This window comes from Sinohyriopsis cumingii, unplaced genomic scaffold (genome assembly GCF_028554795.1).
Source record: "Sinohyriopsis cumingii isolate HCF-2022 unplaced genomic scaffold, ASM2855479v2 utg000622l, whole genome shotgun sequence".
NCBI lineage: Eukaryota > Metazoa > Mollusca > Bivalvia > Unionida > Unionidae > Sinohyriopsis > Sinohyriopsis cumingii.
Window position 1 is genome coordinate 6,727,233 of NW_028315918.1, and position 25,123 is coordinate 6,752,355.

Consider the following 25,123-nt stretch of genomic DNA (forward strand, 5'->3'; position numbering starts at 1 on the left):
AAAGATATATCAATTATTTAAAAGTACGCCAGACTGACATGGATTTAGAATCAATAAGACCCAATGCTCCATTCTGTATTGTTGTTCAAGACAACGGTAACAACACTTCATTGTTTTAGACAGAAAACGAAATTTCACGCAAGTGTGTATAATTCCATTTGGAAAAACGGTTGTTAAGTTTTCACATACAGCTGATACTCTAAAAAATACGAATTCTTTGGTCCAAGTACATGTAGAAATTTGAAGATACTACCAAAGGTAAGGTTTTAAGTGGACACATACATACATACATACATACATACATACATACATACATTTACTGCACGATGGAATTTTAAAATATCGGATGTCAATGCATGTGTTATTGAATTGCTCTGAAAATATGTTCAATGAATATCGGACAAAATTAAGCTTGGGAATGAAATGTGGAAACTTAATATTGTTTTAATTTTTTGTTTCGAAATTTGCATTCCCAACTTTATTTATCCGCGGTAAATTATGAATGAAGAAGGAAAGGAACGTTTCCATGCTGGTCTAATACTATGGCCATAAAGGTACCGTTGCGAACGGACATCACGTTGCTTTGAGCTGAGCTCGCTGGAATAATTTATGCAAAAAGGGTGATCATCCATTTCATTGCATGAAATCTGGGTAGTAGTTTTAAAAATGTAATGCGATTTGTGGCTAAGCTGGTACGTACGTACGTATGTGCGTGCGTGTATGTATGTATGTACGTACGCATGCATGCACGCACGCACGGATGCATGCATGCATGCATGTATGTATGTATGTACGTATGTACGTATGTATAGAGACAGACAGACAGCTGTAAGCCTGGTCCAATTGCCCCCCACCCACCCACACCCACACACAATCCAGGACACTCATGCGTATTATGTCCAACATGTTATCAACCAGCACACATCACGCGATTTCAGTCAGTACACACCTCACAACGAGCTGGGCCCGCGTATACCCTTGGTTTTACACATTTCTTATTTATTAATACATTTAATTGTCTATTCAGATGTCCAAATTCGTATGTCACGGCAAAGGATGCCCTCACAAGAACCCACCAGACGAGAACCCTAATGATATCTGTTTTAATATCAAGGGAAGTAACTGCACCCATGCGGATGTGAAATCTGAGATTGATAGACTGCTTCCCTTTTCTCCTGGTGCTAGGATAATGTGTATTCGATTCATACCACTCGCCTTGCATTTGAATGTAGTGCAAGCAGACAACCGATGGGTAATCACGCTAAATAGTAAAGAAGCACGCAATCGACTAGCCGGAACGAAAATAGAAATCAATGGCGTCCGTGTAATGCTCAGACGCTATGACGACATCCTGCGGTTGGAATACCGAAAATGTCACAGAACCATCGGTCTTCTGAATATGGTTATCTCACAGACGAATAATGTCAACGAGAATTCACTTGAAACCGCCGTAGGAGGAACAGTTTTAGAAACGTCTAAAATCAACTGACAACTTGTCTCATATCCAGAATGGACTAAGGAACTTCACGGTATTGGCTTTTACCATGTTCACAAGTGAAGAGCTTACAAATATGGCGACATAGTACATATCGGGAACATCGCCGTGAGAGACTATCCCTTTCAAGACTGATAAAAAGTAGTTAGTTTTCTTTTAAGTAATAATATGGTTTGGCTATAGGCGGAATTTTATGACATAACGAGTTATTCTTTTGTTGTTATTTTTTCCCTTACGAAAATCGATGCGGCAATGACTTGTCTTTACTGATATGTCTACAACGATTTTGACAGAAAATTCAAATCACTATGACTAATCGATCTCTATGATCACGTGGAAAGTTTTTGAAGAAAAGACTCTCAGGAATGAGTTTAGAATATGATACAGTGTACGATATGGCCAGTAATGCAAAATAAGTTGATAAAGTAGATGACTACATCAAGGATAAGGACCACGCGTTTACCTAAGCCGAATAAGAATTCACCTCGAAATAAACAAGATGTAAAATATGTCCTGTAGCATATGACTCTACATAATTATAAGCAACATCTTAAAGTGTGTCTTAAGGCCAAGATCAATACATCCAACTGATATAAATTACTGTATTTTTCCCCCAAAGTCTTTGTAGCAAGCATTTGGATTGATTAACATCGTATCATGTCTCACAGACGACTAGACGTTATTAATTCATAACTCCAGAAAAGAACTACTTGTGTATTCGTGTACTCTTATTTTGTTTACGTTTAGAATGTTTGTAAACAATAGTTAAAATATCAATCTATTACCTATTTCTATATATTATTTATCATTTCTGTAAATATGTATAAAGATATGAAGTGAACATCATGATTTATGGAAGTCGTGACGTCATGAAGCATTAATATCTGTTAAAAGTATACATTAATTGCCTTCGCGTCACTGCGGTTCCAATGGATTTTCAAGCTTCATTATTCACAAAGATCATAAATATTTTATCAAAAAGGCCACTTATAGCTAGTCCATTGAGTGTCGTCATGTACACATAAAGACCACTTCTAGCTAGTCCACTGAGTGTCGTCATGTACACATAAAGACCACTTCTAGCTAGTCCACTGAGTGTCGTGATGTACACATAAAGACCACTTCTAGCTAGTCCATTGAGTGTCGTGATGTACATATAAAGACCACTTCTAGATAGTCCATTGAGTTTCGTGATGTACACGTAAAGACCGCTTCTAGCTAGTCCATTGAGTGTCGTGATGTACACATAAAGACCACTTCTAGCTAGTCCATGGAGTGTCGTGATGTACACATAAAGACCACTTCTAGCTAGTCCATTGAGTGTCGTGATGTACGTATAAAGACCACTTCTAGCTAGTCCATGGAGTGTCGCGGTGTACACATAAAGACCACTTCTAGCAAGTCCATTGAGTGTCGTGATGTACACATAAAGACCAGTTCTAGTTAGTCCATGGAGTGTCGTGATGTACACATAAAGACCACTTCTTGCTAGTCCGTTGAGTGTCGTGATGTACATATAAAGACCACTTCTAGATAGCCCATTGAGTTTCGTGATGTACACGTAAAGACCGCTTCTAGCTAGTCCATTGAGTGTCGTGATGTACACATAAAGACCACTTCTAGCTAGTCCATTGAGTGTCGTGATGTACGTATAAAAGCTAGTTCTAGCTAGTCCATGGAGTGTCGAGATCTACGCATAAAGACCACTTCTAGCTAGTCCATGGAGTGTCGTGATGTACATTTGAAGACCACTTCTAGCTAGTACACTGAGTGTCGTGATGTAAACATACATAAACTCCACTTCTAGCTAGTCCGTTGAGTGTCGTGATGTACGTATTAAAGCTAGTTCTAGCTAGTCCATGGAGTGTCGTGATCTACGCATAAAGACCACTTCTAGCTAGTCCATGGAGTGTCGTGATGTACATTTGAAGACCACTTCTAGCTAGTCCATGGAGTGGCGTGATATACATATAAAGACCACTTCTAGCTAGTCCATGGAGTGTCGTGATGTACATTTGAAGACCACTTCTAGCTAGTACATTGAGTCTCGTGATGTACATACGTTTGACTGTAATGATCATTATATATTTAATAAATACATACGTTACCTAATCTTTTTTTATTATAACACATACTTTTTGTGTGTCCGACATGCACACAAAATATGATATATAATCTGGACAAATCCCCAAAACTGTGTTTGATAATTATGGCAAATTACAACTTACGACATTTTACAGTCAATTTTCAATTTTGAAATCTTTTAGAACTGGCAACAATAATTATGTCTGAATCGGAGTACTATAGAAAGGATTGGATAATTTTTTTGTATATCGGAGTACTAAAGATTGGATTGGATAATTATTTGTATACCGGAGTACTAGAGATTGGATTCCTCGAAGAACACAAAGTTGAGAAAAATCAAATTGAAAGCCTCTTCAGTTATGTATTTAAATTCGCTAACCTTTTCAGGGCTCGCGGTACTAATTCAGTTCCCACAGTAAACCTATACAAACACCATGATATTAAAAATTCAATAACTTAAAAAATTTGAGTGCTCATGATCAAACCTATATTTATCAGTATATATGTAACCTGGATGTCAGCTTCTGTGTAGAGGAAAGGATATCAGCCGCGGCATTTTCTGGACCTGCATGTGTTTGAAACATGTGATCTCAGTTCTGCACCAAAGAGTCAGGTGCTAATTTTAGTAATGAGTGTTCCAAACTCAAGACTGTTAAAGGACCGAAATTCCCTCAATAAAACAATGTCTCTAGTTTGTTCACTTACTATTATGATAGGCTCTCAAAAGATTCTATTTCCTGCATTATAACTTACATTATTAACCAATCCTGGTCAGCCTAACCCATATATATTCTATTTTAGGGTCACCCATTTCCAAGCTGGTTCCCATTTTTCCATACCATTAGTACCGTGTGTCCTTCAGGACTGTTTCCGCAGAAACAGACGAAAAAGTATTGTTATGTATATTTGATTGAATTTAATTTTTTGTGAGTTTTAAGATCTTTTTATTTTTATATCATTATATGTTAAGTAATGTGATTTTGTGTACTGGAATTAAATACTTTCCAGAAATTAGTATGATTTTATTATGTTGGAAACACCGAACTTTGCATCTAAAATTTGACCTAGTTCCTGCCCTTGATTGAGAATCAAGTAAACAACTTCTTTTTTTTATTGTGTGATCCATAGAGTGACCTTAGACATGTAAATAGCTTCTAAACTGTTCTGGAAGGTGATCACCTGACCCTCATACGGGTATCTATTTTGCGTCCTTTTTGACTGTATAACCTTTGTCTATAGAGAAAATATTCAGTTGACTTTTTACTTTGGACACTGGAAAGTGTTTCGTTGTGACTAGATGAGTCCAGATTTTATTTTTTGGAATTATTGATACTTTTTCCTGGAAATATTTGAGTGCTCATACAGAATTCTTGGACAAAGACATTTCTTGACATTTTGTTCGGAAATTCAAACATCGGAATATTGTTTGTGGATCAACAAAGAACTGTTAACACATCCGTATTATAAAGGTTACAGTATACGTCATCGCCTTCCATTTTGGATTTTTCCGTCGGAACTCGAACTTGAATTCATTAGAACATTTCATTACTAGGACTTCTAAAATTTAATTCATGGATTTTTCTTGGATTGTTTCTGGATTTGATTTTTTTTTTTCATTTTTACATAGTTTTTCCAGAGATATAAATTATTTGTTAAAAGTTTCACTCTTTCTTTGTTACTGTTTATTAGAGCCTAAACACGTAACTGTATAAACACATTACCGTTTTAACTGTTTCCGGTCATAACAGTTTTACGAATTTTCCTGTCGTCGATGAACGTATCAAGAAGAAAAAGCACAGACATACAAATTACTATAAATCACCATTTTTACTACATTATTTTAGATGCATCGGAATACATATTAAGCAGCTGCTAAGTGGGTAGATTTATTATTCCTCAAAGTAAATAAATTAAATTCAATTAACACTGATCCGTTGTTTGAACGTGAGTTACAATTATAACGTACATTTACCGATTCTAAAGATGTAAAATATATTTAGGAGGTTGATCTCTAGTTGCAAAGAAAATTAGAGATAACTAAACTTTTGATATGGTCTCTAAGAAAAGATAACGAATATGACAAATCTAAGTTATCCGCGTCGTGTTGGAAAAGAGGCGTTGGCCAAGCATAGTATGAAACGATTAACACTGAGTAAAACACTAGGCTTTATTTCTTTACAAGAAAATCACAGTCACTGCAATTACATATGCACTACAGTTGCAAACTTAACTAATTAGGCCATATTACTTTGCTGTATTTAGAGATTAAAAAATGTTTCTTGTATACTAATTTGTCACCTTCAACTTATCAATAAGCGATTGCGACTTAGGTTTTCTTTTGTTTTGTTGGTTTATAATGTCACTTTCAAACAATTATTGGCAATATCATGCTAAGGAAATGGGAGCTAAGTGCCCTTCCCATTAACACGCCAAAGTGACTGACCCTGGCTGATATTGGGTGGATATCGAACATGCAACCACTGGATTACGAACGCGACGATCTACCAATTGAGCCACCACGGTTTCTTATTGTAATGGCCACATTGTTAGCAAATACATCTCTGTACAACACGACAGGAAACAAAGGGATTTAAAGTTTATGTAACTTCTTCATGCTGTTTGGAATGGCATGTCTGAATCACTCATTTATGAAGTCCCATTTAACAGTCAGATCAGATGGAGACTAAGGAAGTGTAGAATACCTCTAGACATCATATTCTTGGATATTGTTTCATACCTTGCATGTGTGTTTCGCGCCCATCTGTAGGTAAAACTAAAAGAACAAAACAAAAAGTACATTTTCTACCTCGTAAGCTGCGTACTGACTAAAGGCAATTGAAAGAGCATTATTGGGAACAAAAACTAACTACTTCTTAACATCGCATCATTACGTGTTTGTGTTGCTTACTGTCAACAGTTCGAATTTGTGAAAATGCAAGGAGGCAGAATTCATTTCATAATGTGTCCCGAAATCACCAGTATCCAGTTCCAAACAATAGCCCAGGTTTGTTTAGAGTTCCTCTTTAGATGATCTTCATTTGTAATTCCCAAAATTCTAATTCTTTCGATGTTTTTAAAGAAGAGACAAAATTAAAGGACTCGATCCGTAAAATGTTGCTAATGCACGACGTGATAACTAGTGAAGTAATACATGCTTTGATTCCAAAATCTCGTCACCACTATTCACTTTGCCGCGTAAAGAAGGAAGATTGCAGAGGTTATGACAGGTATATGGTCATCCCTGCTCAAAGACTCCTGATATATCTTTATGATATTAAAGCTTCTATTTCTCCTGAAAAAGAATAAAAACGGGTATTAGACCTTTTGAAACTAATCTTTTTCCTGGTACTTTCTCAGCACTACAGTAAACCTCAAGCAGTCAGAGATGAAATCTAAAAATTGTGACGGGATTAGGAAGACAACAGTTGGTGAAAAGTAAAATACGTGGATCAAATGAAGAGAATGAAACATCATACCCTGGATAGATATGAGAGGTGTTTGTTTAAATACAGGCGACCGTTATCGTTGATTACACTATATTATTTCTCGAATAGTTAGCGAATCCTGAAAAATCATCTATTCTCGTCTACTAATACGATTGATTGATTGACTGATTGGTTGATTGATTGATTTTATTTATTTATTTATTTATTTCAACACAAGAGGAGGATGGATATATTTTTTTAATATATTATTCAAGATGACCAGGATATTTAACACCAATTCCATGAATCATTTGTAATCGTAGGACGTGTAGTAGCATATATAAAAAGTCCAATCTCATGGCTTTACATGTCACAAGCTGTGCAAATTGTATCAGATTAATTGTTATATGATATAAATGTTTTCTAAGCGGATGAAGAGTCTATTATATATTGGGTTGCTAAAATATTCTTTTCTTTTCATGAATGACTGTGTGAAAAGTGGAAAATGAAATGCTTGATTTGGAAGAATAAGACACGAAAGTCAAGCTCTTACTTGATAAAACATCAAATCTAGATTTTTTCAGTACACTGGCAAGTTCTGTAATGGATGCGTTTTCTCCCCGTTTGTCCTTCCACATCTCCAAGGTAATATAGCATTTCTCCTGGCCCGAGGCTGCCTTCTCGTTTACCACCCGTATGTCGTCTGCAGATAGTCCAAGAGATAGCGCGAGCTCCTTCCACTCGTTTACCACAGCAAGCGTCTTGGCAACCTTGATAAATGCTTGCCGGAGGTGGGTGGCTGGAAAAAATGTGTAGGAAACATAATAAGTATAATTAAGGAAAAGAATGTTTACGCAGACAGAAGGCTCGGTGTAAAGCCCATTACTCATCTTTGATGTAACAATAAAACAATATAAATATTTTGTACAATTGTCTGACTTATTAGGTACACACCGTTCAAATGTAAATACCTGATTTCAGTTATGTCGCTTTCACGATACAAATAAAGTCGATATTTTATTCACGACTAAAGGCTACGGAAATGTAACAGGGCACAACCGCCTATGTCAATACAATTTTGAATATGACCCAAGATAGAGTATCGGGGGGGGGGGGGTCAAGCCTGGTAATGGGGATGTGTTATGCCGTCGAGAGTGAGAACTTACATCTTGAAATGACGATCTGCTGCTGACGAAAGTCCTCACTTTTATCTCTGATTTCTTCAGCCAAGTCGTTACGTCCTGCCGCGGCTAGGGCCTGGCACAGCAGAATAGACTGTAAGAAAGGCAAACATGGAATTTTGAATTCGTTTCCCTATCCTGAATAGTTAGTACAAACCGATCTGGTTAATTTTATATATATATATATATATATATATATATATATATATATATATATATATATATATATATATATATATATATATATATATATATATATATATATATATATATATATATATATAAATTTATATATATATATAAAGTCGCTATTGACAGTCATTTAGCTTGGTGAAGTAAAAATTACTTATTACTGATTACCTTGTCTGTTGATCGTGGTTGTCTCTTAGCCCAGGCCATCAACATATCGTACCGAGTCTGTACGTTGTCGTTGTGGACATTTTGTCTTAAGATGGCCTGTATCCGCACCGGCCGCAAACTTAGAAACTGTGCCAGTTTTTTCCACTCATCCCCTAACTCTTGCGCAACATGGAGGAGAACGGTACTAGTAATGGGACCTTAAAATAGAGAGACACGTATATAATTTTATTAACATAATTATAGACTCTAATGATTTAAAACCAGAAACGTAAATGATGACTATAACTATGTTTTTTATTTTCCTTTGTCGTCTTCTTTGTTCGTATGGAATTTCATAATTTCTCTGTGACTTTCACTAGACAGCCAATGTAGGTAAATACCACTAAGGTAACATTCACGTGTGTTCTTTCTCTTCAGTGTTACACCTAGTCCTATAAAATAGGCTAGACGTCAGTCATCGGCGTCAACGTTCAGCATGTTACCTTTTGACGTTTATATTTCCTACGATTTAGAAGTTTGTATTCCCTAATCAAGTAAAATGAGAATAGCTTATAAATTTATATAACGCTCTGGAATGAAAAATATCATGGACCATATTACACTCAATACAACTGAGTATTATGCATTATATTTCAATGGAAGCTATTAAAAATCGTTTCACAGTAAGAATATGTCTAACATGGATTTCGGTTACGATGGAACATTAAATGTTAAAAAGACAACTAAGATTTTTAATACCATGGGTCAGATTTACCTGGAATTTCGTCGCTTATATAACAATTTGGGAACTACTGCAAAAAAAGATTCTTCATGGATTCAGTTTACCTGCAATATGGCTTTCATCAAATCAGTCATTTACTATACATCAATACAGGTGAAATATGTACGTAAATAAACAGAGCTCGCGAGTCCGTTTCGGAAAGTAATCAGGTAAACTATGTGGCTTCAGGTGTACTAATCAATCGCCTTGGAAACGGCACATGTTGCCAATAAACTAATGTATATAATTAGGGGTAGTACAATGTTCTGTTTGACAGTAATATTGACTGTTTACGAATTTCAACTTACCAGAATATAAAAGAACACAACTTTATTTATTTAATATTTCTCAGGCCCACCACCCCAAGGCTTTGCTTCTTGGTCACCTGAGGTTGCCTGTACTAAGATTTCCAATTTTTCATGAGCATGCATAAACCATAGCATATCACGAACAACATAATATAACGATCAATGAACATGTTGGTTTTATAGCTCGCCAAGTGGTTTTACTTGTAATAAAAACTTGTATTGGCCCACTCACACAGCAAAGAGAATTATGCAAGGTCACGCTAGCAAAAAAGCTTACTCGCGCTGGCAGAGATTGGTTAAATAATAGTATGCATACTAAAAGAGGATGGATGATACAGGTGCGTAGCGAATTGTTTTCCGTGCCCAGTGACCACATGGCTAGTATTGTTGCTTAAAATTTACATATTGTTATGGAAATTTAATTTACATTGTTGTATAGTTAGTTTTTTTTTATTTAAAAAAAATGTTTTTCAATATATGCTGTTGATAATGTAACATTGTATTATTGACTTAACCTTGTCAAAAATCAAGTTCATTTTCTACTTTATCCTGAATCATTGATTTATTTTTAATTCTGTAAACAACTAATACATAGCTAAAATATTCTCTAAGTGTATGGTTTGATATTTGGATCATTTTTAACAGAAGTAAATATATTTATTTGGGTCTAAGTCTACGTTATTGGAATCCCCCTATAACTATACATGGCCTACTTGATATATAACACATTTTATGTTACAATTTTAGTAATAGACCTTCTAATTATAACTAAGATTTTATTTTGTAAACATTACTAAGCTTCTAGAAGGTTATATTCCATTAGGTAATAGTTTCTTTTAGAAAATTATCATTTTGAACTGCGGTAGACTTAAGGACTGTATACTCTTGTTTGTCTAGAAATTATTCATTTGTACATTAAGATCTTAGCAAAATCAGTTATATTATTGTTGTGTCCAGTAATTCATTGGACTGGAATTTTATTATTCAAAATATTTATTCACTGGAAATACGAATTGCTCTTCCTAAATAACATTCTTGGAAAAAGAGATTTGAATTTATAGAGAATGTTTGGATTGTTTTATTGTGATCCACCAAAAGACTGTTGGTACAGAATCAGTCCACGGGCCATCACAGGCACATCAATACTCCCAGCGTTCGATTGGATTTCCACTAAAGTTTAATAATTAGGATTTGTGTCTGTAATTTTATGATTATTTGGGGTTTAATTCGCAACACCATACGTTGATCATTTATTTACATTTTCACTTCATATTTTTGGGATATAAATCATTTATTGAATTTTACTACGCTTGTTGCTCCTTTTGTTTTATTTGTTTAAGACCAAAGAATCATATTACTGTAAGGCAAAAATATACTATATATAATATTTCAAGGGGGGACGCTTCTTCCACTTCTCCTGCGATCTAGTTAAGAATGATCACAGCTATTCCAGACTATACTTTGCGTAGTGTAATAACTTTAGACTGTTGTTTAGCTCAGAAATTCATCCTTTTAGGCTTACATAACAATATCCTCACTTCCTCACCTTTAAGGAATGATAGCCCATATTCCAATGTTACCCTTGGTCACAGCCATGATCGCGCCTGCTTAATATGCAAGTGCACTGCACTGAATGTAATATCGCTATCTCATTGGTCGACCATGAATAAGATACTGAGCCTACTGATAACTTCATTTTCTGTACACAGCTGAAATAAATCTGGCATATATCTATGTTACTTTCATGCAGTGTGACTGAAATTTATTTATTTGAAGTAAGTATATAAACTATGCACCATCTTAAGTAGGCTGCTGATCAAAATGACTTGTGCGCGAAAACTGAGCCTTTACTAGTCTAAAGTACAGTAACCTAACCTTAGCAGTTACGGAAATAGGAAGATGGATTTTGTTAGAGTAGACAAAAAGTGCAATAATTGTATTATAGAATATATAAAAAGTAAACAAAGTTATCGGCTCTTTCTTATTTCTTCTAATTTACCTTTGAAGAAAATGAAGTAAAAATGGCGCAGCGAAGCATAACAGTCCTTTGAGACATGTACATCTACGTAAGACCAATCTGTATACACTCCAAACCCAAATTACACCAGCCAATCATAAACAATTAAGAGAGTTAAAAATTATTTTAACAGTCTATAAGATATGCAAGTTCGTTTGTATTTTAAAAAAAATCCAGGATAACCAGCGAGGAAAATCGAGGAATTTACGTTACTTTAAAAAAAATAAAAAATAAAAAAATAAAACCTTACGCAAAACACGAATTTGTAAAGTGGGAACTAACCAAACGTAAAATACGCATAGTTACCTCCCATTATTATCAGCTTTTGTTACTGTTTTGTAGGTTTTTGTTTATTTACTTTATTTTCTTTATTATTATTTTTTTCAATTTTTATTCTAGCACCTATAAATGGGCTTTTAAAAGTCTCATCCAAATGAAAATCGAGGAAATTACATCAAACCTTATGCAAAGCCCGATTTGTAAAGCGGGACCTAACCAAAGGTAACTTTAGCAGAGTTACCTCCCATAAAAAACAACAGTTTTTGTTGCTGTTTTGTAGTTGGTTTGGCTGTTTTATTTTTTGCGGGGGGGGGGCGGGGTTATTTTGTTTTTTAATCTGGCATCCTTACATTAGCTTTTAAATGATTACAGAACCTACATACATAAACTTTCAAAAATCTCATCCTGTAAATGAGTATGCAATTTGATTATGTGCAAAACGATATATTTTACATGACGCCAAAGATACACATAATTACTCAGTAAAAACAGAGCCAGCTAGCTTATCATACCTATAGCAGTGAGCTTCACTGGAGCGGTAGGAAGCGGTTTTGGGGGCTCTGGTTCAGGCTGTGGAAAAAAGGAAGGAAAATAAAAACAATACAGTTCTTTATTACAAATTGAGCCTAGCTATCAACTGCAAGCAATATATATATATATATATATATATATATATATATATATATATATATATATATATATATATATATATATATATATATATATATATATATATATATATATATATATAAAGACGTGAAAAGCAAATCTTGACAAACAATAAATAATATATATGTGTGTGTATGTATACATATAGATGCAAGTCTAATTCTCGAAGAAGGTCAAATGATGGAGGTCGGTCAATGACTTTATTCAATGACACACCTAATTTGGGTGTATCTTCTTTATTTCTTTTTTTATTTCTGTGTGTGTGTGTGTGTGTGTGTGTGTGTGTGTGTGTGTGTGTGTGTTTAGCTTTGAGGTATGGAACCATTACCCTACCTTAGGTATGCTGATCAAGAGTTCAGCCAGCAAAACCTCCGCTTCAACCATTTCCACCTTGTCACCTGGTTTAGGTTGAGTCTGCGACGGTCTTGGAATCAACGATTTTGTTGTTATCTTAGCGAATCCCCGATAACTGTCGAAACTCTTCTGTGCAAACTTGTCATTTTCCTGCACTTCAAACGCACATTTTGAGATCATATGACTATTAAAAACAAATTTCAGCTCTTTGTTGTCGGAAGAACAGTGGATATTTCCTCTAAATCCGATCTCCAGAATTTGACCTTCTTTGAGAATCAGATCCTTTGAAAGGGGTGGTCCCTCGACGAACCCGTCTTTAGCAAATGACTGAAGTGCGGCCTCCACTCGGCTGGACGTTGCGCATGATACTACTACGGTATTTGGATCGTCATGACGTTGACGGAGGAAGACTTGCACGTTTCGCTGAAGAAGTGACGTTTCTAAGAAACCTGCAATCTTCTCGGATGTCGTTTCACGTGCACCTTGCTTCAGTCGAAGAACAAGGAACCTTGTACACATGAAAACACATCAGGTAATATATATATATATATATATATATATATATATATATATATATATATATATATATATATATATATATATATATATATATATATATATATATATATATATATATATATATATCAGGGCTCGAAATTAGCGGTAGTTCGCTATCCCGAGGCTAGCAAATTTCATGTCGGACTAGTAACTTTCAAAATGTTAATATTCCGATGGGCTAGTAAGTTTCGGTTATCAATAGTCAGCGTTTATTTACGCCATTCCCTAATAAAGACTTGACTTCAGCAGATGTTCTGTAGAATCAAAGCAGTGGCCATTGTAAATAGTCATAAAATATTAGCATGAGAAGATAAAGTCAATTTCTGCCTCGGAAAGGTGCGTTTCTATAACAAGAATCGATTCGATTTTGTGCATTTCACTTAACAGCGCAAATTATGGTCCCGTCATTAACAAAGGAAGTTTGCTAATTGATCCTATTTAATCTGACAACAAATTAAATGAAAAAAATGACGTGGTATCATACTTTCTTCACTCGACCACAGTAACAAACTAAAAAGCGGTATACCACGCAAAAGAACACGGCAAAAAGTATTCAAATAATTCGTTCGCACGTTTTTTTTTTTTTGTTTTAGTTTTTTTTTTTTTTTTGCCCGCTACCCAAACGCTCCAACAGTCACAAACAGAAAACTACATATTTTATATTTCCATCGAAATAATTATAAGAATCAGATCAACTTATTACAATTACGTTATTGACACGTCCTATCGATAAAACTATTTTTCTATGATAAGAATATTTTTTTATATTTTTCCTTTAGAAGAATGAACAAATAATTGAATACACGTGGAAATATCCAAGCAGAATGCCGTACATTTGTTGGGAATTAAAATATCTGAGCATGGGCATCTAAGATTTGAAAATTTTCTGCCTTATTATTAATTTCAACAATACATTGAGGTTCGATTAATTAGGAACAATTACCAAACTTACGACTTGATACCATAATTGGAGCTGTTAAATACAACGCGCCGAGTGTCAGATAGCTTCGTTTGATGGGAACACACCTTTTCCAAGCTGAAACTAACAGTATGTTCTGATGCTAATATTTTATTACAGTGTTTACAATGGCCACTGCTTTGATCATGCAGAACATGCGCTGACGTTAAGTCTTTGTTAGGGAGGGGCCATTTAATTGTGGAAGGGGGCAAAGACACGTGTTGTGAAACGTGTTTCTTGCTCTGACTTTTTTATATAAAGGACACTGTGCCATTCCCTTTTTTGCTTTAAATAATTCACGTCAACTATACTATAACATTTCGTATTTGAAAACAAGGCGCAATTCCCTCCTTCTAAGACAGGCAAAATGTGGCATTTGATAGAAGGTGTTCAGCCACCGGGGAAAAAAAAGCAAAAGTTGAAGAGAATGATGAGGAATAATTCTTATGATAGGAAAAGCGTAATGGAAAATTTCAGAAGAAATGGACAAAAGACGGGGAATGGCTGAATTGTGACGATGAAAGGAATGTTATGTGGTGTAACTGGTGTACGCAATTCACAAAAACAAACACAGAGAAGACATCCAGTTTTGTTGCGGGTTGTTCGAACTTTAAAATTGAATCGGTAAACATACATGAAAGTTGTGTGACATTGTTTTGTGAACAGGACTAGTAAAGATCTGGCAGGACTAATAAATTTCTCAATATACTAGTCCTCCTGGCTACAAAGAAATTCGTGTTAAATTCTAGCCCTGTATACACAGAATGAAAGTGAAACTGAGACAGAGACAGAAAAAGATAGAGAGACAGAGATGGGAGGTAGAGACAGAGACAGGGAGAAATAGCTTTACAGTTCCAATTATGACTAAGATTGACTATGGCAATCTATGTACCGACGGATTGACGGATGAAGAAAAAAACGCTTTACATTCGTACCGAATGCGTCCGCTACAAAATACATTTCTTCAATTAATACTGATCTTGCTGTAAATTTGTAATTTACTCCTTTTGAAGAACTTCTTTTTTTTTACATCGGTTGAATAAAAAAAAATACGCTTGAGATTTCAAAGTGAAAGTTGATTTAAACAAAGACAGTATAAACAATGAAACTGCAGCAAATTGTATCATTCCGCAGCCAAGCAGCGAATAGGCAAAGCAAAATTTAGAAGAAAACAGGATGAGCTGAGACAATTATAAAACAATTTAAATTGTAGTTTTTTAATCTTGTTATATGTTTTTAAACAAAACGACATAGATTGCAGTTGGTGTATGCCACTTGGCCAAGAATGACGGTATGGTCCTTCTCACTTAGTATCGTGTAAGAAATATACTTAACAGACTTGTACCACTGGCATCCTTTTTTAAAAATACACAAAGAACGCATCTCTCTCTCTCTCTCTCTCTCTCTCTCTCTCTCTCTCTCTCTCTCTCTCTCTATATATATATATATATATATATATATATATATATATATATATATATATATATATATATATATATATATATATGTGTGTGTGTGTGTGTGTGTGTGTGTGTGTGTGTAAAGACGTGAAAAGCAAATCTTGACAAACAATAAATTAATGAGGAAGAAATAAAGAAAATACACCTAAATTAGGTGTGTCGGTGATTAAAATCATTTGCCACATTTCTAGCTAGTTATAAAATTCATGTTACTTCATCAAAAGGCTTGTTAAGAAACCAGACGCATATATGACGCGGTATAAATCAGTTGCTACAATTTCAGTAAGCCATGCTGTAGATAATTAAAAATGGCTATGTTGTTCACGAAAGTCATACTGAAACCTGAAACCATTAATTGCGAGTGATCTTCTGCGAAAAGGAATAATTAATTATACTTACTATAATAATTATTAATTAATAATTAATAATTATTATAGTAAGTATTTTAATACCTATGCTATAATTTGCCCCATTGTATCGATCGCATATTGATTGCAGACATGCTTAAGGACCGACCATGTAGTTTAGTTTCCATTGGGCTGGGGGGGGGGGTGTACTTAATTCTTTGGAAGAAATTTAGCCCCCCCCCCCCATAGCTTGAGAAAATATTCTAGCTCTGATTTGTAGAAAAAATTATATTGTTTTAAATTTTTATCTTGAGGTAAAACAAATAGCCGGGTTCAAAACAAGCATATAGATACTGCCCCTTCCATTTTAGATTGCAAATAAGTCATCAGAGCAGGATTTTTTTTTTAACTACATGGCGTTGCCCATGGCGAGTGTTAAGACTTAAGATGGATCGAATAACAGTTTACTTTAGATTTAATCAACGCTAATATTCACTTTATCGGAACCTGCGCATCTTGGATGTAATATTACCGGTAGATATGTGCAACATTTTTTCCGGTGTTAATAACAATCTGTAGGAAAAAAAGCAACAAAGAAATCGCACAAACTTAGCTAAAATAAGGCAAATTAGGCGCACGGTGTACTACCGCACAGATTACAGGCGCATAGCTCACCGGAAAATGAAAAATTACAGGTGGGAAGATATGGATCCTGTGAACGATGCTGTTGCTGTTTCTAGGTCTAACGATAATGCTGATGACGATTTGACTGCTCATGTATTAGATGACGATGACGAGAATAATAATAACCATCGTCGTCATCTTCATCATCTCGCGACGAAGATAAAAATAACGATGGAGTTAATTGCCGCTGTGGTGTGGTCGATAATCCTTTTAGTTAATGTTAATAAAAGAGCTCAGCATAAGAAAATTACAATGAAAATTTTATATAAAAAAATGAGAGTAAACAAATTACAATAAATAAAATTGCAATCAAAATTAAACAATGAAACTACTCAAATTTTTTGCTGTTGTTGGGGTTTAACGCCATTTTTCAGCACACGATAGGTTATACATGGCGACCAGTATTAATGGTGGAGGAAGAACCCGGGAAAACCCCAGAAAGAACCACCGACCCACGATAAGATGCTGGCAAGCTTTCTCACATACCCACATTAGCCGAATCCGAGACTCGAACACACGCAGACAGAAGTGAGATGGCATTGATCCGTAACGGAGAGCGCTTTAGACCACTCAGCCACTCGGGGCCCCTTCTATTAATCATGTATGCAAACGACTAACATCAATCACAAATAGATAATAAGCAGATAAGAATAATGATTCTTAAAATGAGTTACCCACAAGGATTTAGTTATTAATTCGCCTTAAAATCTGGCTCTTTTATATGGTACAAAGACTTCAGATTAGCCCATTGTCAACCCTAATCTGTGTCTGCGCGCGTGTCAAATAACATTTGGACCTCACGTGCACTTGGGAAAATGTGCGGGTCTTTATGTCATATAATTAGCCCACTAAAGTACTTGCTAACCGTAATTAATCTGTTACAGCGAGTATATGGAATTTAGCAGCTAAAATATATTTCCAAGTTTGGGTTAAGTTTCTAAGCAAGCAAGCGCGTGGGTGGGTGGGTGGGTGGGTGTGTGTGTGTGATTTGGATTTTTTAACGTAGTTTCAACAATTTTTCAGTCATATCGCTACGATGTCTGCAGTGTGCCAGTTTATAATGATGTCTAGCACTGGGGCATCATTGCCGCAGACATGTAGCATGATGTCCGACCCAGTCACATTATCCTGACACCAGGCCGACCAGTCTAAATACTAACTTCTTAATGCTGAGCGCCAAGCGAGGAAGCTGTTAGTACCATTTTTATAAGTCTTTGGTATGACTCGGCCGTGGATCGAACCCACGACCTCCCGCATCCGAGGCGGACACTCTAACCAATAGGCCACCGGAAGTTTGAGGGGATTTTTTTAATAAAAATTAAAAATTTGAGGATAGAAATTTGTTTCGGTATTCGGGGTTAAGGAGTTTCGAATTACAAGGGAAAACATTATATTAAAGAAGCAAACAGTCGGGATAAGAGAAGAGTTAGGTCCTGAGGAGATTGCGGTAAACCGAGTTTCACTGTACAAAATTAAAAAATTACACAAAAGAAATTACAGTTCAAAAGCTGTGTAAGAAAATTACAATAAAGAAATGACAATAAAGTAAATTGTCATTAAAAAGAACAATATAAAATTTCTTCTGTCGACAAAACAGAGGATTTGCCAGATAATTCTCCTAAATGTTCATACAATACAGCTACCTTTCAAATGGTTCCTCCATCTCGAACATGACGATGTCTTTATTTTTTATGTATGTCACATCCTGTGTTTTTGCTTTGGTCCAACCATTGGAAGCATCATGTTGGAGTAAATAGAAACACTCCTCCGGCTCGTCTAAATAAAGACAGAAATCAGCTACATGTGTACAAGATATCTTCAAATTACACATCTAAAACAAATTAATTACGATAAATACTGTATGATTCGTGTCTCTGTTACCTGTTCAATTACATCTTTATATCGAATATATGTACTCGAAGTAATATTATAAATTAACGAACGCCGAGCACGGTGTATATTTACTGTATTTTCATGACATGTAATCAATCTGCATTTTTTTAAATAAAGAAAGGGCACTCTTTTCCTGCGACACCAAAACTTATGTCAAAGATATTTCTGCCGTAACGATGGGAAATACAGTTTCTCAATTGTGTATACCGGAAAAGTATAAAGTTCGTAAGACCAGGTTGAAATTCAAAAGGTGGGACTTTAAAGTTGGGGGCACAATTATTACTTGTTGATGAAATTGCCGCCATCTTACATTTAAATACTGATTTACAATTGCGTATAATATAATCGACGACTGGGTATAATAAAATTACACTAGGCACAAGATACTGTCCATTTTAACTCCCAGTGTGTACATTTGCATAATTATTAATTACTTATACTGGCAATCACTTAAAAACAAGAAAAAGTGGTGACCTTCTTTTGTCGGCGCAAAACTTGTCAGGGGTCGTTCAGAAACGGGGAGCTTCTCTATATCTTTCGGATCACCTCCCCGCGGGGTGCCGGTCGTGCTGGGTCTTTTGGGTCGCGCGGCCACAGGGGGGAGAGGCAAAGTAACCTGTATAGGTTTCTTGCAGGCTTTGTTGGTAATGGAGAAACGGACAATAGGACTGCAGGACAGAACACACTCGCACTCCTTCGGTCTCCGGTGTTTCAGATCACTAATGGATGTCATGTCAACTGATAGATACTAATGGGAAGAAGAAAAAAAATAATTGTAACTTAAAATGTTTGGCGCATATTATCCACCCACCTACTCACCCAAATACACAGACAACATATATATATATATATATATATATATATATATATATATATATATATATATATATATATATATATATATATATATATATATATATATATATATATATATATATATATATATGGTAGCATAAAAGATTTCATTACGAATAATATCTTGACATGTTTATGTATTTGTTAGGGTTTATTCATTAGCAGTAAATTAATGTGTGTTACGCAAGATTATCCAGTTTTTGTTCAATATAAGCGACACAAAAATATCTTCCCAAATCACCTTCGGTTATACCATATTTTCTGAAACTAATTGCTCTTGGATGAAATGGACTCTATTTTCAAATAAAAGTGAACCAGCCAAATTACTTCTGACAACTATATCCTCCTGCGCAAACAAACGGGCGCATTACAATTCACGACCCTTCTATCAGATCGGAACCCTAACTAGTTTATAGCTGTTGGACAAGACGAAACAAAACAAACAGTTCAGCGCAAGTACATGGGAACAATCCAGAATATAGAGGGGGGAAATTAAATTAAAATGAACCAAATAACGTATTGATAAATTTTTACGCTTTATAGACAAATGAATCCAATAACACGTTTACATTTTACTTTCTTCACGAATGTAGATGGTTAGTGAGATTTACACATTGCCATATTTCCATGTTTTAAAGTTTGAATCCGAGTCAACGAGCTGATAGCTGATAGCTAGTTTAAACGGTTATCTTATTCAAACAGAAATAGTAAATACACAACTGCCTGCAGAAATCGATTTTGTTGAAGTTTAATGGTTTAGTTATACTTAATTACCTGTAACTACGTGACGAACATGTAAGGAATTTCTCTTTGAAGTAAAGATATGTACCTACGATCTAGAATTTTCCACTTTGAAATTCAAAGGTGGACGCAGAAACTAACAAGATTTGTTGTAGTCCTTTGTTTAAAACGTCCAATGTTTATAATCATTTGGATGTGTACAAGTTTAAAAATTATATCTGTTAAACTTACTAACTTTGACAGTAATTTAATTTTCGCGAATCTTGCAGTCTTGATGCGAAACACAAGCATTTATAGCAAAATAAAATCCAATTATAAAATTTTTAAGATGGCATTCTTCGCAAAATCCCATGATTTAAAGATTGTATCATTTTGTTATAGTTTGCAAATGACCGCTATATAAGGTTGGGCTGGTGGGGCAAGATAATACGTTTTAAGGATCTTTAGCCACACAAAAATTTCTTAGCTAATACGCTTTTCTCTATATTAAGAAACGATATATTTGGTCCAAACTTAATCGAACTGATTCCCATAACGGTTACAATATCGTTTCATTTAAAATACTTTCATAGGAATTAAAATCATATCTGATAACTGGAAGAAACAATATGTTTGTCATAAATAATAATACTCTGCGAAGGTATAGAGCGGGCTACCTCAAGATGAAAACTGGTATTGACTTTGAAAGTCCCTGGTTTACACGTGAAGGAGATCCTGGAATCAGAGGATGCCGACACTTTGTTTCCGTTCCTGTTGAATGTTAACGTGTCTCTCTTGTTCCTCAGAACTACAGCGAACATGCCGAATGACTTGGTTCGAGTCTCAAACAATTTTGTTTCCTGTAAACAAAATGATTATTTGTCTGAATGTTAAAGGGTTAAAACCATGACATAATTGTGATGATTAGAGGAAAAGCACTGTCTATAATATTTGCTGGATTTACTCCATAATCTGTTTAAAAAAGGTGCGTCCTATCTTGTACCTATAACAGTGTATTCTGAGAAATGCAAATATGCTAAAGTTGTGAGACATAAAAACATAATTTAATTGGACATTTAATGTAAGATATAGGGCATATCTGCCACAGGTCTATAAATATTGTAGGTTTGAAAAGTGCCACCGTAGAACATAAAACAAAATGTGTATTCCCCACTTGATAATAATAAGCAGGTATTACATAAAGGAAATCCATTCAAGAAGGCGTATACTTCTGGCAGAAGTACTTATTACAATGTAATTAACCTATTTCACTGTCTATGAAAATCATCCTGATACTAATAACATCCTGATACTCATATATATATATATATATATATATATATATATATATATATATATATATATATATATATATATATATATATATATATATATATATATATATATGCAGTTGCATTTCATTGATCCTAATGAAAAGTAATGAAAAATTCACAATAGAATCAGACAGCCTAAGCCAAACTAATTTTCCCCACCCCAACCCCCATTCTCCAGTACAGTAGCTCCACACGCATAAATTGAAACGATTTATGATTTATGCATCCAATTAGTTATTCGTAAATACTTCTATGTCTGAAAAAGAAATCCTTGCTTCATGAAATTTAGAGATTTTCACACTGTCGTGTTTAGGTAAAGATAGTTATAAAATGTCAGTGGAATATTAAAGGGCAAATAAATTTTCGCAGTCATTTCTTCAAAAAATCAATGCAATGTGTCTGCTGGACAGAGCAGTCCAGTTGCAGCTTTCACATATTTTACTTCAGCGTGAACTGGGTGATTAAAATTTGGCAGACATAGTTTGTAAGGTAAGATTATAAGAAATGAACGAACAAAAACAATCTTGCCATTTTATCAAGGTCAGGGTCATAAATCCAAATTGAAGTTCAAGCAAAACTTTAAAGGATATAAACTGTATTTCATGAGCTTTCATGTTGTTGTAAACAACTCCATATATTCACAACATCTAATTTTGTACTAAGTAACCCGAAGTACTGTAAGAAAAGGTAAATAACATATTACTCAATTATCAATTCACCCGTTTTGGTTGGATGCATGATATTACGTCTTTGCTGTCAGTAAAAATTAAAATCTAATCCATACATTTTAAGTTGTTTGATTTTTTTTATCTGAAAGTAGAATGTGACTTTAATTTTCCTAACAGTTTCCATGACCATTGCTTAGTATACACAACGCGGACTATGTTGCACTTGTGCTGGTTTTGAGAGCACCTAAGTGTAGTTGAACGTAGTTCACCGGCTGTACTACACTCACCAGACTAAAATCATAGCGCAACATGCACAAGTTGCAGCTACCTTGCTAATGTATGGATTACCTTGTAAAATAGCTTATAATCCCCATTCTCGTACAATCATAGACCTAATCCATGTACCTCGAACACAGTCATCCGAGGTAAGAGGATTAAGTTAAAATTTTAACGGGAATGATCTCAAGGACATGCAGTAGGAAGTAACTCCATGGTTTGAGAATCAATCGAAGACTATCAGCAAAAGCATAGTGTAACTTGGGCCTGACTTAACTTGTAAAGCCCTGTTATTGTAAAGAGTAATGGGGTGCAAATAGGTGGCAACTACGCTTGCGTGGGTGGCAAATAGTCAATATACTCGGTGCGCCCTATGTCGCTATGTATATGCAGCACTTAGCAATAAATACATTATTGCAAGGACTGTTATTTACTCCACCAATAAATACATTATTGCAAGGACTGTTATTTACTCCAGCTAAAACTGCATTATTTGACCTCTCACATTATCAGTGCTGCAATGATGTTCTCACTCTTTAAACAAATATAGAATAGTAAGTTCTAAAAGAACAATCATGTACAGCTTAGTAGAAATTCGTACAATATCATGGGCGCCCGCACATTGAAACTTAGTGTTTAAAGTTTGTCATATATATCATTTTTTGTAAGCTAGGATTATAAGGATTTCACCTTTCAACATGGTTTGGCCTATATCTGTAAAACGTAACAGCTGACCACTACATTTTGGCGTCCCCACAACCCCCTCCTCCCGAAAAAATTATTTAGTTACCCCTGTACAGTAGTGCGAATCTTACAGTGATATGCATACATTTTACATTGAATACTTAGATTTTACTTTGAAACTTGACCTTAACCTTGAGGTAAAGATGGAAACATTTTTTTACATTTCTTATTCCTTAGGGTTTCGAATAATATATACCGCCATCTATCCTCGCAAACAAAATAGTAAAACTGATCCAGAACTGTAGAAGTCTTCTATGGTGATTATCAATAATAACTTGTCCTAGTTCAGGTTAATTACAAGAATTAGTCCTATAATCTTCTTCAGGATTCTAGAATCAATCTTAGTAAACTTACTTTGATATCCTCAAAGAGGACATCGTTTGCAGAATGTTCTTTCCAGGTTCCCAAACTGAAGGTCTTGATAACAGCTTCACGTCCAAATGGTACTCGGTTCAGACAACAGGGGATGGCAATGCACATGGGTTCTTCAAACTGACAAGAGAGATAGAGAGAGGGAAAAAACATATATTTAAATATGCGATGAAAAATTAAAATACATGAAGTAGGTTTCCCCAAAGTTCGCAATAAAATGTATTATGCCAAAACACTGGAAATGTCGATAACCATACATGAAATAACCGGACGAAAGAGATATGTGACACCAGATATACCTCAACAGACGAAAGAGATATGTGACACCAGATATACCTCAACAGACGAAAGAGATATGTGACACCAGACATACCTCAACAGACGAAAGAGATATGTGACACCAGATATACCTCAACAGACGAAAGAGATATCTGACACCAGATATACCTCAACAGACGAAAGAGATATGTGACACCAGATATACCTCACCAGACGAAAGAGATACGTGACACCAGATATACATCAACAGACGAAAGAGATATGTGACACCAGATATACCTCAACAGACGAAAGAGATATCTGACACCAGATATACCTCAACAGACGAAAGAGATATCTGACACCAGATATACCTCAACAGACGAAAGAGATATCTGACACCAGATATACCTCAACAGACGAAAGAGATATGTGACACCAGATATACCTCAACAGACGAAAGAGATATGTGACACCAGATATACCTCAACAGACGAAAAAGATATCTGACACCAGATATACCTCAACAGACAAAAGAGATATGTGACACCAGATATACCTCACCAGACGAAAGAGATATGTGACACCAGACATACCTCAACAGACGAAAGAGATATCTGACACCAGATATACCTCAACAGACGAAAGAGATATGTGACACCAGATATACCTCAACAGACGAAAGAGATATCTAACACACCAGATGTACCTCAACATAGGCTGATATGAAGAACATACCTTTCTTATACGTTTAAATATTATGGGCTTGGGCAAATATCTACTGCTATGCAACAAATTATTTTGATGGTGGTGTGGACGGAACCTAAAAAGCATTGCTATGCATTTAAATTGACACATGTGACAATGAAGAAATATCGCCATGACAGACTACCTATTACAAGAAAGCACTCACGCAGAAACACATTAAAAAAAAACTGTGATGTGAAGTTATTTGAAATACAGTTTCATAGTTCCACAAGTATTTATACGAATACCCCAATGAAAAGGATACATAATAATCACTCTAGCCATCTGAACACATTATTTGTTAATTTCAGTTTAG

The 25,123-nt window shown here is 35.1% G+C and overlaps 1 protein-coding gene across 2 annotated transcripts; it reads right to left on the reverse strand.

Moving 5' to 3' along the window:
• Positions 1-5,733: 5,733 nt before the first annotated feature.
• On the reverse strand, positions 5,734-23,918 carry LOC149773739 (death domain-containing protein 1-like). 2 transcript variants are annotated; one of them, XM_089946092.1, is made up of 10 exons: positions 23,785-23,918; positions 21,086-21,268; positions 19,308-19,581; positions 18,584-18,716; positions 12,913-13,441; positions 12,423-12,480; positions 8,547-8,743; positions 8,172-8,280; positions 7,559-7,804; positions 5,734-6,872 (listed from the first exon to the last, which is right to left on the reverse strand). In XM_089946092.1, the coding sequence occupies exons 1-10, from the start codon at positions 23,908-23,910 to the stop codon at positions 6,847-6,849; spliced, it is 1,881 nt and encodes a 626-aa protein (XP_089802218.1). In that variant the 5' UTR covers positions 23,911-23,918; the 3' UTR covers positions 5,734-6,846. The 2 variants fall into 2 exon arrangements, with proteins under 2 accessions (XP_089802218.1, XP_089802219.1); XM_089946093.1 differs by lacking the exon at positions 23,785-23,918 and adding an exon at positions 22,759-22,877.
• Between the last annotated feature and the right edge of the window lie 1,205 nt (positions 23,919-25,123).